Source organism: Chionomys nivalis, chromosome 4, assembly GCF_950005125.1.
Source record: "Chionomys nivalis chromosome 4, mChiNiv1.1, whole genome shotgun sequence".
Lineage (NCBI taxonomy): Eukaryota > Metazoa > Chordata > Mammalia > Rodentia > Cricetidae > Chionomys > Chionomys nivalis.
The window spans coordinates 37,084,536-37,103,541 of record NC_080089.1 but is presented as its reverse complement, the minus strand read 5'-3'; the positions used below and the strand labels follow the sequence as shown (position 1 = coordinate 37,103,541).

The 19,006-nt window shown below is 37.5% G+C and overlaps 2 protein-coding genes across 2 annotated transcripts; both read right to left on the bottom strand.

The window, feature by feature from the left end:
* Positions 1–3,472: 3,472 nt before the first annotated feature.
* Positions 3,473–4,429, bottom strand: LOC130872615 (olfactory receptor 143-like). Its single transcript, XM_057766785.1, has one exon. It carries the CDS (start codon positions 4,421–4,423, stop codon positions 3,473–3,475), a length of 951 nt encoding a protein of 316 aa, XP_057622768.1. The 5' UTR covers positions 4,424–4,429.
* Positions 4,430–15,664: 11,235 nt separating this feature from the next.
* Positions 15,665–16,621, bottom strand: LOC130873323 (olfactory receptor 143-like). The gene has a single exon (XM_057768100.1). It carries the CDS (start codon positions 16,595–16,597, stop codon positions 15,665–15,667), a length of 933 nt encoding a protein of 310 aa, XP_057624083.1. The 5' UTR covers positions 16,598–16,621.
* Positions 16,622–19,006: the final 2,385 nt, after the last annotated feature.

Here is a 19,006-nt window from a genome sequence, read left to right as displayed (position 1 = left end):
GTATTTTGGAAATTTTTTATATCTGTTATCACCCATTTTTTATTCAGCAGAGAGTTTTTCATTTTCCATAGTTTCTAAACTTTCTGTGGTTTCTGTTCTTTTTGTATGCAGTTTTAATTTGTGGTTGTTTTATAGGATGTAGGGACTTATTTCAATTTATTATAACTTCTAAGATTTGCCTGTTTCTGAATATGGGCAATTTTGGAGAAAGTTCCATAAAATACAAAGAAGAAGACATATTCTTTTGTGTTTAGATGAAATACTGTGTAAATATCTACTAGGTTCTTTTCGGTAATGACATCTATCTCCAGCATTTTTCTGTTTCGTTTTTATTCTAACCACATCTTTACTGGTGATAGTGGGATTTTGAACTCTCCCATTATCAATGTGTAAGGGTCAATATGTAATTAAAGTTATAGTAGTATGTCTTTTATAAACTAGACTGCCCTTCTTTGGGGGTCATAGATGTTAAGAATTGTAATATTCCATGTGGAAATTTTCCCTTTGATGAGAATGTAGTATGTCTTTCCCTTTCTCTACTGATTAATCTTGGCTTAAATTCTATTTCGTTAGGTATCAAAATGGCTATACCAGATTGCTCTTAGACTTTCTTGCTTGGAATATCTTTCACTAACCTTCTAGCCTGAGGTGATATATGTTCTTGATGCTGAGGTACATCTCTTGGATGCCACAGTATAGACCCAGTTTTTACAAATTCTCTTAGTCTGTGTCTTTCAGGGGGAACTGGGTCCATTGATTTCAAAAGATGTCAATGCTTTATGATTGCTGATTGTTTCTATTTTGTTGGTGTTGGTGGTAGTGGTGTTTGTGTATGTGTGTGTATATGTGTACTTCTTTTATTTTTGATGGCATGAGATTATTTATTCCCTGCATTTTCAGGGTTATAGTTAAGCTCCTTAGGTTTATTTTTTCCTTCTAATAACTTTTGTAAGGCTGCATTTGTAGAGCAATATTGTTTAAATTTAACTTTATTTTGGAATTTATTTATTTATTTATTTATTTTGAGAATGGGTTTTTTTGTATAGTTTTGGAGTCTGTAGACCAGGATGGCCTCAAAGTCACAGATATCCACCTGCCACTACCTCCTGAGTGCTGGGATTAAAAGCATGTGCCAACATAGTCCAGCTCTATATTATTTTGTTTCTATGGTCACTGAAAATTTTGCTCGATATAGCAGTCTGAACTAGTATCTGTGGTCTCTTCGGTCTTCAGTACATTTGTCCAAGCACCTCTGACATTTTTAAGTCAGGTCTGAGTATAATAGGTCGTTATTTATTTATTACTTGGTCTTTTTCCCTTGTTGACAGAGCCTAGCAGCTGACTTAGAACTGGTGTATACCAGGGGAATCATATTGTTTAATTAAAACAAAACATCAAGGGTGCCTTTGGCAGGGTAGACAGAATGCTATTTCTGCTCACAACTATGAATGTTGAAGTGAAGAAATTCAATTAAGAGTGGCAAAAGGTAGGAATAAGTGTTACTCTCTTAGTGTAGTCAAATACCTCATCATCTAATTAATAAACTTTAAACTCCATTTACCATAACGATATCCAAATTCCACTTTCTACTAATCTTTCCTTTCTCTGTGTTACTCCATTGCTCTTAAATCAATTCTTTGTCTTACTCTTCCTAGTTTCTGTTCATCACTGCCCTTACTAATATCCTAGTATACATCATACTCTCTATATTCCATAACATTAATAATATAAATGCATGATTATTTTAATTATTACTGAACACTTTCATTATGGGCTTATTTCTTACTATTTCTGTTTCTAAAATTAGCTTTCTATTCTCAAGAATGTGCTGGAGATTACATGAGAAGCTACCTGCTAAGTCATTCTAGCAAACTGGGAGGGAATGACACAGCAATGATACAACTAGTCTTACTTGAACATTAAATACTTCATGAAAGAATATAGATAATGAAAAGAATCAAATAAGTAATATACTCCTAGGTAAGAAAGTATCCAACACACTTGCATAAGTCAAAATAATTAAGACAACATAATTCTTATTGCTGCTTTGTGTGATATATCAATCACAGGTTTGTGTTTTTCAACACTTGGACACTGTAACTAGCATTGTTATTTTTGGAATGTTGTAGAAAGTTTGGGAAATACAGACGTGTTAGAAGAACTGAGTTCCTGAGAGAAGACTTTAAAGTTTTATATCTGGCTTGGCTTCCTGATTGAAGATGCACTGTGACAAATCACCTCACACTTCTGCCATCAGGTCTTCTCTACCATCATAGACTGAATCTTCTTGAAATTTAACCTGAAATAAACTCATCTGCTTTCAGATTGCTTCTTGTTAGCATTTGGCTACTGAATAGGTAAACTTCAGGTCCAGTGAGAGATGCTGTCTGAAAAAGATGGAAGGAATGGATGGATACAGCAGTAATGTACCTTTGTTGCTCTTGAAGAAGACCCAAATTCAATCTCCAGTACCCACATGGAGTCTCACAGTTGCCTGTAAATCCAGTTCCAGGGTATCCGACAATCTTTTCTGAACACCATGGGCAGTAGGTACAGACAAGATGCACAGACATATATGCAAAAAATACACCCATACACACAAAATGAAATATATATTAAAAATAAAACATTAGAATAAAAAAAGCAATAGTAAAGTGCTAAAGACACAATACAGATTAGTTTAGGGACCTGGGGTACAGTAAAGTAAAAGTAAGTAACAAGATGTAAAGTAAGTAACAAGAAAGATCCTAAACAAGACCTGCATAACAATGATAGGAACAGTTGACATGACAATGTGGATAGAGGGAACCTCACAAGGCCCAACCCTAGATGAAGAGCTATAGGCAATAAATAGATTCTGAGAAAAGACTCAACATTCTCCAAGGATGAGCTTTCTGATAGATTATCTGATAGTGAACAGTTGCCCGAAAAGTATATAAATAAATAACTCTAAATAAATGAAGTATATATCACATATATATTGCTATTATGTATATATTAAATTACACTAGAGGTCACAAATTTGGGACAGAGGTGTGGAAACAGGGCAAGTTTGAAGAAGGGGAGTGAGTTAAAAATGATGTAAATATAATAATGAAATATCACATTATCTAAATAAATAAATAAAGAGAAAAATACGAAAAGATATCCTCCCAGGGTCTCTATCTAATACAGTGTACAAGAATACGATACATTCACATTCTCACAAGAAAAATCTCCAGATCATGAATAAGCCTACACAACTGTAACTCCATTCAATGCATAGAAATAAAAAAGTATAACCACAAGTTATGTTGAAAGAGGGAAATATATTAGAGTACTATCTTCCCTGTTCTACTCTAAAACTATTATAGAAAGAAAAATAAACAAAAGGAAAAGTATATCACAGAAGGAGGTTGATAGGGATGAAAAGTGAAGAGAAAGAGCTGAACTGGAGACATGGAGGATGTCAACATCCCAGAGAGTTCATCACTTAGATTGTGATTTTCTTCAGTATTCTCTTCATGGCAAGTTTGACATCCTTGTTCCTGAGGCTGTAAATGAGTGGGTTTAGCAAAGGCAGAACAAATGTGTAAACTACTGAAAAAAATTTCCTCCGGACCACAGACTCTGCAGATGATGGCATGATATGAGCAAGCAGACCAAATCCATAGAACAGGGCAACAGTTATTATGTGAGAACTACATGTGCTTATGGCTTTAGACCAACCCTTAGATGATGACAAATGAATAATATTAACAAGAATTAAAGCATAGGAGGACATAATAATGATGCCAGTACCAACAACAACTACAGCCACGGAAACAGAACTCACAAGCTCATTGGCATGACTGCTCCCACAGGAGAGCTCCAGGAGTGGGAATGTGTCACACATGTAGTGGTTGATGACATTTGAATCACAAAACCTGAGTCTGATAATACATCCTGTGTGCACAATGGCACTAGAGAGCCCAATCAAGTGTGAAGCAAGTATTAGCAGGGAACAAGCTCTGGGAGACATGACTACTGTGTACAGCAGGGGCCTACAGATGGCCACATACCTGTCATAGGCCATGGCTGTCAGCACGAAGCACTCAGAATTAACAAAAAGGCAGAAGAAAAATAGTTGAGTCATGCATCCTCTGAAGGAGATGGTATTGATTTCTGAGACAAAGCTCATCAGTGTTTTGGGGGTAAAAACAGAAGAATAACAGAAGTCAATGAAGGACAAGTTGAAGATAAAAAAGTACATTGGTGTGTGAAGATGAGAATTCAGACAGATGAGACTCATTAAACTCAAGTTTCCCACCACAGTGGCTGTGTAGTTCACGAAGAACAGGAGAAACAGAGGCAGCTGGTGCTCTGGATGGTCTGTTAATCCTATAAAAATGAACTCAGTCACTGAAGAGTCATTTTCCATATCCATTTGCTTTACATGAGGCATCTGTAGGAAAATCAATCAGAACCTTAGCAAGGATCTTTGCATCATGATGTCAGAGAGACAGCTGGAGTTCATTATTTCTGATCTCAGGATTATCTAAAGACATAGCAAGACATCCAAAGAACATGGCTACCACTTCTTCTCAAACCCCTCCCCACGATGAGTGACTCAGTCCTGAGGTAATGCTGATAGGAATGTTGCTGAACATTTCCCCATTCTTTAGCCTCCACTAATGTTTCGAACTAAAATAAGCAATCCGGTGACTTGCTCTGTATTCCATGATTTATATTGCTTTGTAGTTCAAAGGAAATTATCAAAACATGGATGATTCAAGGCTTACCTCTGTTCAGGATGCTTCACGGCTGTTGAAGCACAAGGATGCTTCTTTCCCAATATCCTTAAGAGTCTGAGTTTCTGATGATAAATTTGTTAACACTCATCAGAACCAGAGCGGATCCAGACCTTATGAAACCATACACTCGGTAAAATGACATAATTTGTACTTGAGAATTTATCTAGATTTTTATTACTTACATGACAGAAAAAAATATAAGAAGTTGTAAACATCACCGCATTCGAATTACACTCTACTGAATGGATCAGCACAGAAAATTATTCTCACCTTTATGATTTCCTCCCAGGTTGCATAAACCCCAGGATGATAGAATTTTCTCAGTCTATTTACAATAGAAATCATAAATCTAGTGTTAAATCTTTGGGGATTTAAAGTCTACTCAATTTGTAGTTTCCCTCTAGGAATACCTAGTTCTGAGGGCAGAGTTGTGTGTTTTCCTTTGGGAATTTTCACTGTGTATGAACAAATCTACAAGAGGAAAATCAAGGGTATAATATTCTGCCATATCTGAGGGTTTCCTATAATACTTCAGGTTTCATTAACAAATATACAATTCTTTAACTATCAGCAGAGGAAATTTTGTAAAAAATAGATTAAATAACAGATAAGGCACTTTGAGTCCTTTTGAGTATAAATCCATGTTGTGAACTTTCTTATTATGAAGCTACCCAAAGGTTACTTACCTTCTCCTAACTTTATTTGTATTTATAGCTTCATATTCATCTGTGTAGCTATGAAATATGGTTCATAAAAGATAGATTAGTATACACATCAGTAGTCCTCTAAGTTTCAACAAAATGGATCTCATTTTATAATGAAGAAGACAGCATCTTCAAGAAATGCTGTTGGCAAAACTGGATATCCACATATAGAATGTGGAACTAGATCCCCATTTCTTCCTCTGCAAAAGTAAATTCAAAAAGATAGTAAAGCCCTTAGAATGAGACCTGACATTTTGAAATCACTAGTGAAAATACTTCAAGAGCTAAACACAGTCAATAATATTCTTAATAAGACTCTGATAGTAGAGAAAACAATAGAATTGATAAATGAAACTACATAAAACAAGAATGCACAATAAAAATAGTTAATGGATTAAAGACACAGCATCCAGAATGAAAGGAAAATGGTTGGCAGCTATTTATCTGATAATATACAAATATTCAAATATGTAAAGAATAAAAATCCTAAAAAATGCATAACAAGTCTCTCAGCAAATGGACAAGTGTGAGTTGGGAATGAAATAACTTAAAAGGGTGCTTGCCTAGAAAACACAAGATCTCACCAAGGCCAGCTGGCCTGGGTCTGAAAAAGCATGGGATAAAACCGGACTTGCTGAACATAATGGACAATGAGGACTACTGAGAACTCAAGAACAATGGCAATGGGTTTTTGATCCTACTGCACGTACTGGCTTTGTGGAAGCCTAGGCAGTTTGGATGCTCACCTTACTAGACCTGGGTGGAGCTGGGTGGTCCTTGGACTTCCCACAGGGCAGGGAACCCGGATTACTCTTAGGGATGACGAGGGAGGGGGACTTTATGGGGGAGGGGGAGGGAAATGGGAGGTGGTGGCGGGGAGAAGGCAGAAATCTTTAATAAATAAATAAACAATAAAAAGAAAAAAAAGACCCTTATTTTGATTCCTAGTGTTGCAGACAGTAAAAAAGCAAAATAACAAAATGAACAAATAAATTGAAAAGCCAGTCCTTAATAAAGAATTGTAAATTGCTAAGAAATATTTGAAAAAAATATTTATACTCCTTAGCCATGAGGAAAAATGCAAATCAAAACTACATTGAAGCCATACATGGAGTCTCATGCCTCTAAACCTGGAAAAAGGTGAATTTCTCTGACTTTTGTGCCAGAATGCTATCTATGAATTGTGGACTACAGGAGAAGAAAAAAAAAGAATAAAAAACGACTTGGTATTCTATTTTGTTTCATTCTGAATGTCTATCAATAAGAAAATGAATAACAGCTGGATAAAATGTTAAAATGAAATAACTCTTATACAGAATTGGTGGAAATGAAAAGCAGTTTAGACACTCTCGAATTGAGTCTGGAGGTTAATCCAGGAAATCTTAAAATAGAGCCCCCATGTCACTCCTGGCATCCAATTGAATAACCATGTTCATTAAATTGTTCATTGTAGCTGAGTTAGGGAACCAGTACAGAAGTACAGGACTGAATAAACAGATAAAGAAAATATATTATGGATGCACGATAGATCTAAATTCTGAAAAATGAAGGAACAGTGTGGAAATGCAGATGAAGTCAAGTGAAGTGCTAAATTCAGAGAGATATGCTTTTTTTTCTGTTCTGTGCAAAAGCCAGATTCAAGAGAGGGTGGTGAGGGTGTAAAGATGGTGAAAGTACTTTATTTACACCCATTAAAATTCCATACTTAAGACAATTAGTTTACAGGGTCAATACATGCTAACAGAGAACCTCGAGAAGAAGAAGCACTCTTTGCCAACTGGATTCTCCAAGGTTTGAAAATGGCATGGCATCATGCACACAACACCAGGCCATCATTTTGAAGTATTTCACAGCCCTAGAACATCACTGTGTTTCTACTATTCTTTCTCTCTCTTCTTAATTCCTAGCAATCACTGATGTTTGTATGTCTCCAGAAGCTTAGCTAATCCTCATAGTAGTTTACCTGGACTTACCTGGCAGTCCTTACCTGGACTCGCTGTTCAGACTGGGTTTTTCACTTAGTAATATGTGTTTATGCCTTCTCCACATTTTCTCAATGCCTAGTAGCTAATTTCTTCCAGTTGCCTTTTTTGGAATGTACTACAGTCTGTTTATGTACTCACCTTTTGAAGAATAGCTTGGTGTTGCTGACAAACATGAGAAAATCTGCTACATTCACAAGCACGTTTTCTCTTTTCACCTTATTCTCAAACCTGTCAAGACAAGTATCAAGGAGCAAATAAACTGTGAGATAAGAAGAGAATTTGCTTCTTTATTTTTATTTATTTATTTTGTGTGTGTGTGTGTTAGTGTTTGGTTTGGTTTGGTATTATTTTGTTTGGAAATTTTGGGGAAGGAAGAGTAATAAAGTCCAGTAGATGATAAGGTGGGAAGGATCTGAGAGGAATTCCAGGATGATATAAACATGGTCGAAATATACTGTATGAAGAAAAGTTTTTCAATTAAAAAATTAAATTTTTGCTGGGCAGTGGTGGTGCACGCCTTTAATCCCAGCACTCGGGAGGCAGAGGCAGGCGGATCTCTGTGAATTAGAGGCCAGCCTGGTCTACAAGAGCTAGTTCCAGGACAGGAACCAAAAGCTAAGGAGAAACCCTGTCTCGGAAATCCAAAAAAAGAAAATTAAATTTTGTTTGCTTCCAATTTCCTGAAGGATCTCTATATATTTTTCTTTGGGTTATATGGTGATATGCAAGGTTCACCTTATTAGGTAGCTTCTCTAGAATCATGAACTATAGGCTCAATGTCCTTTGTTTATGGCTAGAATCCACTAATGAGTGACTACATACCATATTCATATTTTTGGATCTGGGTTATCTCACTCAGAAAATTCAAGATGTCATTGTATTTTTTTTTTTACCGCTGAGTAGTACACTAATGTGTAGATATGCCACACTTTCTTTATCCATTTTTCAGTTGAGGGGTATCTCAGTTGTTTCCAGGTTCTGGTTACTACAAATAATGCTGCTATGAACATAGTTGAACAAATGCTTTTGTAGTACGATTGGACATCTTTTAAATATGTATATTCCCAAGAGTGGTATTGCTGGATCTTGAGGTAGGTTGACTCCCAGTTTTCTGAGAGACTGCCACACCGATTTGCAAAGTGGTTGTACAAGTTTGTATTCCCATCAGCAATGGATGAATGTTCCCCTTACTCCACATCCTCTCCAGCATAAGCTATCATTGGTGGGTTTTTTTTTTTTTGTTTTGTTTTGTTTTGTTTTAGCCATTCCGATAGGTGTAAGATGGTATCTCAATGTTGTTTTGGTTTGCATTTCCCAGATAGCTCCTGGAAATTGGAAGCAAACAAGATCACCAGACAAAAGTTGGGAGCATGGGGCAGGAGGGAGGGTAGAGGGAAGGGATGAGGGTAAGAGAGAGGGGAAAAGGGGAAAGTTGGGAGATCTTGGGAGAGTGGGATGGTTGGACAGATATGGGAGTAGAGAAGAAGATATCTTAATTAAGGAAGCCATTTTGGAGTTGACAAGAGGCTTGGCTCTGGAGGGGTTCCCAGGATTCCATGGAGATGACCCCAGCTAGGAACCTGGGCAGGGGATCAGAGGGTGCCTCAACTGGCCTTGTCCCGTAGTCAGACTGATGACTATCTTGAATATCATCATAGAACCTTTGTCCAGAGACAGATGGAGACAGAGACAGAGACCCACATCAGCGCACTGGATTGAGCTCCCAAGTTCTAGTTGGAGAGCAGAAGGAGGAAGAAGATGAGCAAGGAAGTCAGGACCATGAGGGTTTGGCTCACCCACTGAGACAGTGTGCCTGAGCTAATAATGGGAGCTCACCAGCTCCAGATGGACTGGGAATGAACGAGCATGGAATCAAACCTGACCCTCTGAATATGGTTGACAGTTGGCGCAGATGGAGGGGCCAATGATAATGGCACTGGGATTTGTCTCTATTGCATGTACTGGCTTTTTGGGATCCTATTCTCTTTGGATGCATACCTTCCTAAGCCTGGATGTAGGGGGGAGGGCCTTGGACTTCCCACAGGGCAGGGTGCTTTGTCCTCTTTTAGGACTGGAGGGGGTTGAAGGGAAGGTCTGTGTGGGAGCAGGAGGGAAGTGAGAGAAAGGAAGGAAGTGGGAATTTTGATTGGTATCATTTATAAATTAATTTTAAAAAAGATAAAAATTAAATCATTACAATGTCTTCCACAATGTCTCTCATTTTAAATTCTCATTAAAAACAAATGAAACTTCCCATTATGCTAGATTCTTTAAAACGTTAGGGAACTTTTTGTGTCAGAATTTTTTTTTAATGTTAGTCATCCCAATAGATATAATATATTGATATATTACGTTTGAAATTTTGCCTATGTCTTACTATTTGTTTTCTGTGATTTTGGTTTTAATGTTATTTTAATTATTTTAATGTTATTTTCTTACTATAGATAGATGTTTCTCTTTCGATATGCATTTTAAAATTATTCCCTGTCATTTTGTGTTTTATTTTTCTTGGGGGAAAGGTTTTTGATTTTTTTATTTGTTTTGTTTTTATTTTTTTATGAGATAAGATTCTTCTATGTAACAGCCCTACCTGTCCTGGAACTTGTTTTGTAGACAAGGCTGGCTGTTTTGTAGACAAGGCTGTTTTTTATTTTCCTTGGGGGAAGGGTTTTTGTTTGTTGTTTTGTTTTGTTTTTATATTTTCCTGAGATAAGATTCCTCTATGTAATAGCTCCACCTGTCCTAGAACTTGTTTTGTAGACAAGGGTGACATCAAGCTCACAGAGATCCTCATGCCTCTGCCTCGAGGATATTGGGATGGAAGGCATGTACCACATGTACCACTGTTTTATATTTGTTTATTGACACAGAAATAGAAAAAGAAGACAGAGAGATAGGATCAGGTAAAAGTAAACATGTTATCTCTTCCTATAGAAACGTTTGACCCTCGAGCCATGTCAAATATTACAAGAAATTGGTATTTACCATTTCCATTACCAGTCAGGATGACCAAGCCTGAAACTTCATTTGTATTCTTTATAGCTCAATGTTTTAATGAGCAATTTCAATTTATACACAAGGCTAATTTTATCTCAAATTACATAAAATGTAATTCTGAATTAATTTAAGACATTATGCAAGGGAGTAAGAAAATTTAATTCATAACAAGAAAAAATGAAGTTAAAATATATCCACATTTTAAATGAACAGAACATAACAAAAAGAGTAATGATACTGTATAGAGAAGTGATAGCATTTAAATAAGAATCCATGTTCCCAGAGTGAAATACCTACCTCTATATGAGGTATATATATATAGACCATATATGTATGTATGTCTATATATATATATATATATATATATATATATATATATATATATGCCAGGATATTGCCATTGTTCTTGATTGCCCAGCAGATCTAGATAGTAGAATCCTTCTACTAATTACATAACAAACATGGACACATCATAAAGAAATCATGTTGACTGAGCTGGAGGTTCCTCCTTGTTGGCTATTATTCATACTACCAGAAAATGCAGAATAATCATTTACAAAAGAAAATTTATTAAGTTCAACTTAGCTATAGATTATGTGTGCTGTTATACTGAGCTTCCATAAAAAAGACAACCAGTGATGCAATAATTCCACAACTATTTGACTGATGTTTCCTTGGATTACATAATATATTCTACTAAACTAGATTCTTAACTTCTAATCAAAATATGTACTTATTTCTGTACTTGAGCTCTGTGTCATGGTTGTGTTTAGACAACAGATTGAAGCTTTTATTTTTATTCATTTATTTACTATTTCAAACATGATTTTACCTTGTGGCTCAGATAGTCTGAAAATTCAAGATTCTTGTACCTCTCCCTCTGTAGTACTGGGATTACAAACATACTCTACATTTCAGGTTTATTAGCAGTGTTCTTGCCCACATTTTCTTTCTGTTGTTTTATCTTTTATTTTTGTTTGTTTGCTGCTGTTCACATTGCTTTGCTTCTGAGATAAGATATATCTGTATCATCCAGTGGGCCTGGAATTCACTATGTGTGCCAGGCTTACCTTCAAATTGTTATCTTTCTGCCTGTTTTATTTAATTCTTATATGATGTGCATGTGACACCATAGTTAGCTTTGTGTGTGTGTGTGTGTGTGTGCGTGTGTGCGTGTGTTTGTTTACTGTTCTAGCTGGCAATGCAAATCTGAGATAGTGGAGCCTAAAAATTAGACAGACAAAACTCACATGTAATAGCCAACTATTTTTACAGAGCATCAGGCAATTTATATTGAAGGTTAAAAAGAATCATGTTAATAGGGTGTTCAAAAACAAGGAAAAACTACACATGACAAAACCATGTTTTTTTCAATAGAGACATATGAATAACAGCAGCTGAAATAAACTCATTCCTATCCACTATACCTGGGACAAGCACAAAAGCACATTCCAAGAAAATTCTGTGTTACTGAAGAAATTTTAGTCACAAGACTCTTGTTTTTTGTTTTTTGTTTTTGTTTGTTTGGTTTTTTTTTTGGAGTTTTCTCATAAGCACTCAGAATTCTCATTGCACTACTCTCTTCTCAGACTGTGTTCCAATGTGTTTGTGCATGTATGTGTGTGTTTATGAATTGTTATGTTTATTTTTGCATAGATTAATGAATAAAAAGTATAAAAATATTCCCTATTGGGAAGTGCTAAAACTAAATAAAAGTTTTTTAGCAACAAAATATTATATTTTTATAAGGTAGAATACAAAAACATCAGTCGAGGCAAAGACATTTTAAGAATGAAAATGGTAATCTTTAATGTACTAGTTTTTATTATATTATGAAGCTTGTTTACCACCCTAGCCCACATTTTAGGTAATCTTACAAGGAAACAAAATGAAGTATGAATGATGAGTATTGAACAAAAAAAGAATTCTGAATCAAAAGCCTACATAATTTTTATGTGGTCTGGTTATCATTAGAAAGTAATTGTTCAATTCTATATATCTCATGATGAAGCTTTAACAACTTTGTTCTGAGATGACTTTCCAAGAATGTGATAATCTTGATAAAATGGAGATAGTGCCCTCCCAAACAAAGAATGGATTTGTTTGGTTAATTAAGGGGAAAATGAGGAAATTTCTGATGGTTGAAAATTTGAGGTGCATTTAAAATAATTCCATGAGTGGCGGAACCCCGGCCCATGGAGACGGAAGCGGCGGATCCCCGGCCTGCGCAGACGGAAGCGGTGGATGGGGGGTAGTCCAGGAATGAAATAGTGAAGCCCACACTGAGAGCAATTTGCCCCACTACAATTAAATCAAGTAGGTTTTTTGGGGCCTGGCCTGTAGAGAGGGAGGCCTTTTATTGGCGAGGTCCACGGGCGAACGGGGAGCCGGGTCCTGTCCCTGAAGGCCCTCCTGAGTGGGGAGAGTGTTCTGGGCCCACGCTGGGACACAGGAAACGGAGCGGGAGCATTCTCAGACACCCTTCACCCCCCCTGGTAAGCCTGCGAAGGCTGATACCCTCTGCGGGGGCTGCTCCTCCTCTGTTGTGACCTCTCTATTTCTGGCACATCCCAGCTTGTGCCCAGGGCTCTCTTCCACTCCTCCTCCCTTCTGCGGGGCTGTAGGATCACCCAGTATAGCCTGTTTGGGCACTGGGTCGGGAGCTCAGGGCAGAGGACAGCAGGAGTTTCTCTGTTTTGGTGGCTGGCCTACAGAGGGGTAGGCCTTTTGTGGATGAGGTCCTGGGCAAACGGAGAGCCTGGTCCTGGTCCTGAAGATCCTTCTGAGTGGTGAGAGCGATCTTGGCCCACAGCGGGAGCCAGAAAAACGAGCAAGGGCACTTTGTAAGCGGGGCCCTTGGCCAGCAGGAAAACCTGTTCTTGACTTAAAAGATCCATTAGAGAGCATTGATAGGAGGAGATGGGCAGGCGCCAAGGCAAGAATTCACCCAACAATATGAAAAACAACATGAAAACACCAGAACCCAATGATCTTACAACAGGACTTGAACACCCTAACACAGAAGAAGTGGAAAAATTGACTTTATGAAAGCAATAGAGTCCCTTAAACAACACATAAAAAACACCCTTCACCTTCCTAGACCTGGATGGAGAGGGGAGGATCTTGGACTTTCTACAGGGCAGGGAACCTTGACTGCTCTTGGGGCTGGAGAGGGAGGAGAAGAGGACAGGGGGAGGGGGAGAGGGGCGGGAGGAGGTGGAGGAAAATGGGAGGCGGGGAGGAGGCGGAAATTTTTTTTTCAATAAAAAAAAACCCTTATAGAAATGGATGAGAAGTATAACAAAAAGTTTGAAGAAATGAGTAAATACATAAATGATGCCTGGGAAACCAAGAAAAAATGATCAAATAGGTAATGGAAACAGTTCAAGAATTGAAAACGGAAATTGAAGCAAGGAAGAAAACACAAAATGAGGACCAGCTGGATATGGAAAATCTAGGTCAACGAGCAGAGGCTACAGAAACAAGCATAATCAACAGACTACAAGAGATAGAAGAAAGAATCTCAGATTCTGAAGACAACATAGAGAAAATAAATGCACTGATCAAAGAAAACAGCAAAACCAACAAAGTTTCATCACAAAACATTCAGGAAATATGGGACACAATAAAAAGACCAAACCTAAGAATAATAGGGATACAAGAAGGAGAAGAGTCACAACTCAAAGGTCCAGAAAATATTTTTAACAAAATTGTAGAAGAAAACTTTCCCAACCTAAAGAAAGATATTCCTTTGAATAGTCAAGAAGCATACAGAACACCAAACAGACTGGATCAAAGAAAAACATCCCCTTGCCATATTATAATCAAAACACAAAATATACAGATTAAAGAAAGAATATTAAGAGCTGCAAAGGAAAAAGGGCAAGTTACTTATAAAGGTAAACCGATCAGACTTACACCTGACTTCTCTATGGAAACCATGAAAGCCAGAAGGTCCTGGATAGAGGTACTGCAGAAACTAAGAGACCATGGATGCAAACCCAAACTACTATACCCAGCTAAGCTATCGTTAACTATCAATGGAAAAAACAAGACATTCCAGGATAAGAACAAATTTAAACAATATGTAGCCACAAATCCAGCCCTACAGAAAGTAATAGAAGGAAAATCACAACACAAGGAATCCAACATAGCCTACACTGCCTACAATAACTCAGGCATCTAGCGACCCTTCACCAGCACGACTCAAAGAAAGGAGACACACAAACTCTACTACAAAAAAAACCAATATTAATGGTCTCAATTCACCTATAAAAAGACACACACTAAAAGATTGGATACGAAAACAGGATCCAATATTCTGCTGTTTGCAAGAAACACATCTCAACCACAAAGACAGGCATCTACTCAGAGTAAAGGGTTGGGAAAAGGTTTTTCAAGCAAATGGTCCTAAGAAAAAAGCAGGTGTGGCCATACTAATTTCTAACAAAACGGACTTCAAACTAAAATCAATCATAAGAGATTGAGATGGACACTTTATACTCATAACAGGAACAATTCATCAGGTTGAAGTCTCAATCCTGAATATCTATGCCCCTAATATAAAAGCACCCACTTATGTAAAAGAAATATTACTAAAACTCAAGGCAGACATCAAACCACACACACTAGTAGTAGGAGACTTCAACACACCTCTCTCACCAATGTACAGGTCAATCAGACAGAAACCTAATAGAGAATTAAGAGAATTGTTGGAGGTAATGAAGCAAATGGACTTAACTGACATCTACAGAACACTCCACCCAAATAGGAAAGAATATACCTTCTTCTCTGCAGCTCATGGAACCTTCTCGAAAATTGACCACATACTCGGTAACAAAGGAAACCTCCACAGATACAAAAAAATATCAGTGTCCTCCTGTGTCTTATCAGATCACCACGGATTAAAGTTAGAAGGCAACAACAATGCTACCCCCCAAAAGCCGACAAACTCATGGAAACTGAACAGTCAACTACTGAACCACACCTGGGTCAAGGAAGAAATTAAGAAAGAAATTAAAGTCTTCCTTGAACTTAATAAAAATAAAGAGACAACATACTCAAATCTGTGGGACATGATGAAAGCTGTGCTAAGAGGAAAGTTCATGGCACTAAGTGCCCACTTAAAGAAAATGGAGAAAGCATACATTGGAGACTTAACAGCACACCAGTGGAGACAGAGCTTTAAGAATTGCCACTGGTTTAATTAACTTGTGATTCTCTTCAAGGTTGTTTTCACAGCATCTTTGACATCTTTGTTCCGGAGACTGTAAATGAGAGGATTCAACATGGGCACCAAAAATGTATAAAACACTGAGAAAAATTTTTCCTGGCCCACAGTCTCAGCAGATGATGGCTTGACATAAGCAAGTAGCCCAGATCCATAGAAGAGACTGACAGTTATGATGTGAGACCCACAAGTGCCCAAGGCTTTGGACCAACCCTTACCTGGTGACATATGAATGATATTGAAAAGGATCAAAGCATATGAGACTAAGATAATGAGGCTACACAAAATGATACCTGTACCCACCACAGCAGTACTCACAAGTTCATTGACATAAGTGTTACTGCAGGAGATCCGAAGAACAGGGAAGATGTCACACATGTAATGATTAATGATGTTGCTTTTACAAAAGTTAAGCCTAATCATTAAGCCTGTGAGTATCATGGCACTAGAAAATCCTATCAAATATGAACCAAACATCAACAGACAACAGATCCTAGGCAACATGATAACCTTGTACAGTAAAGGCTTACAGATGGCCACATAACGATCGTAGGCCATAACTGTCAGCACGTAGCTCTCAGAGTTGACAAAAAAGCAGAAGAAAAACAGCTGAGTCATGCATCCTGTAAAAGGAATGATATTCTTCTCCGAAATAAAACTCACTAGCATTTTGGGGGTAAAAACAAATGAATAACAAAAATCAATAAAGGACAGATTGAAAAGGAAAAAGTACATGGGGGTGTGAAGATGTGAATTCAGGAAGATAAGACTCATCAAGCTCAAATTACCCACCACTATGGCTGTATAGTTCACCAAGAACAGAAAAAACAGGGGCAACTGGAGCTCTGGTTGGTCTGTTAGTCCCATAAGAATAAACTCAGACACTGAGGAGTCATTTTCTGTGGCCATTTGCTTCGTGGGTGGTATCTGTAAGAATAGAATGTGACACTACCAAGTATTTAGTATTTGACTCCAGAGGGATAAACTGAAATTATTGTTTTATAAACTTGGATTGAGGGAAAACACAACAAGCCATGCAAAGATCCTCAACTACTCACACTGATTTCATACCCATAATGCATGTGTCTGTTTAGAAAGCATGCAAACACTCTAATTTTTAATGTAATTCTTTCTTTTTCCTTAGTCTTTAATTAAAGCTAAAACTGTGAAAGAGCAATACATAAGAACTTTCATGCAGTATTCCAAGCTTATATCCTTTTGCAATTCAAGGTATATCATCAATATAAATATGATTTTGTGTTTACCTTCATTCACCTGAAGACCTCTTTCCTTTTGGAGCTATAAGAGCCTTCCTTTTTTCTTTCTTTACTGAGAGTTCCAGGTACCCAATAATAAATACAGTTATAGACATTAGCAAAAATGTGTAGACGAACTCCTAGAACAGTAACCCAGAAAATTTTTGCTTGAGAACTTCTTCACAAATTTGTTTTCACACACACAAAATAAAATGCAATCTTATGTATGTCTCCAAAGCATTACCTCACTCAAAGGAGAAAAATTCATTAAAATCACGGGTTGTTATTCTCATCTTTATGATTTCCTCCCTGCTGGATTTGTGCCTTGAGAGTATTAATTAGTGAATTTGTGCTTGTGTTCTGTGCCAGAGAACTAACATTGGACCTTTTGAGATTCAAAGTTCTCCTCAGTTTATGATCTTCCACCAGAGGCCCCTAATTGCTTTGACAGCATTGTGAGCATTCCTTTGTCTTTCTTCTTTCTTTCTTTTTTGTTTTGTTTTATTATTATTATTATTATTAAAAATTTCTACCTCCTCTCCTCCCATTTCCCCCCCTTCTCCCTACTACCCCTCCCCATCCCTCTCCAGTCCAAAGAGCAGTCAGGGTTCCCTGCCCTGTGTGAAGTCCAAGATCCTCCCCCCTCCATCAAGGTCTAGGAAGGCGAGCATCCAAACAGACTAGGCTCCCACAAAGCCAGTACATGTGCTTTGTACAACTCTACAAGAAGAGTGTCCAGGGATGTGCTGACTGCCATTTGTAGCTTTCCTCTGGTCATCTCTTTTTGCAATAATGTGCATTAAATCTATGGTTTAACAGTGTGCAAAAAAGTACTACAAAAGCTTTGAAAGGAGAGAAACAGTCTCCCAAATCAGGCTGAGTTTATACTCACTCCTCTCCACTCCCTCGCTATGAAGTTCTAGGCTTTTCTAAGACTTGTTTCTATATAATTATATCTGCATATTCTTATGTAAGTCTATAAAATAGACTCAGTTCAACAGGGCTTGAGTTATGGACAAATAGTATTGTTCTTCCTTATGAAAGTCTGTTGGGTTACATTCTGAAATAAACTGATGAAGGAAGGTCATTGGTTAATTATTAAAAAAAAACTGCTTGGCCCTCACAGGTTAGAACATAGTGGGTGGAGTAAACAGAACAGAATGCTGGGAGGAAGAGGAAGTGAGCTAAGACGCCATTTTCTCTCCTCTCTGGGGCAGACGCCATGCCACTGTGCTCCAGAGCAGACACGATGCAGCCAACCGCCAGGTCAGACATGCTGAATCTTTCCCTGTAAGACTGGTGCTACACAGATTATTAGAGATGGTTGATCAGGATATGAGAAGTAGCCAGTAAGGGCTAGAGCTAATGGGCCAAGCAGTGTTTAAAAGAATACAGTTTGTGTGTTGTTATTTTGGGGCGTAAGCTAGCTAGGCTACCAGGAGCTGGGGCGGCAGGAACACAGCCCGCAGCTCCCCCCAACAATTAACAATAAAAAATTAAATAAAATTAAAGAGGTATCTCCTTGTGGTTTTGATAAACAGATGGCACACATGATGTACTAGAACTATAATAGATACAATAACTGCCAGTGATGAGTGTTAGTTGTTTCATCCTTTTTCACAGTCTTGTTCAGATACATGAAGTTTCTAACATGGACACATTTGAATAAAATACATTTTTACTGTGGTGCTATTGCCCTGTGTAAAGAAGAATAACAGTGTGCATGGCCACTTCGTATTCCATATTTATATCTCCTCTCCATCACTCAGATGTTTCACTTGTATTCAATGAAACTTCTTTAGTCACTGTCAAAAGTTCTGTGTGTCACCATAGAGATCAGAAAGAGAGAAATGACAGGTAACTACATTGAATGAAGAACACTGGAAGAGTGAATAAAAACTTGTCAACAAAACCCATTTGCTTTCATATCAGTCAAGAATGAAAATGGAGGAGCAGATAGAGTGAAATAAAACACAGTTTAATACTGTAAAAAAAAACTAGCAAATTCTCTACCAATTGTTCTTTAGACTCCTCTCAGTAACAAATGAGAATTTCTAAAACT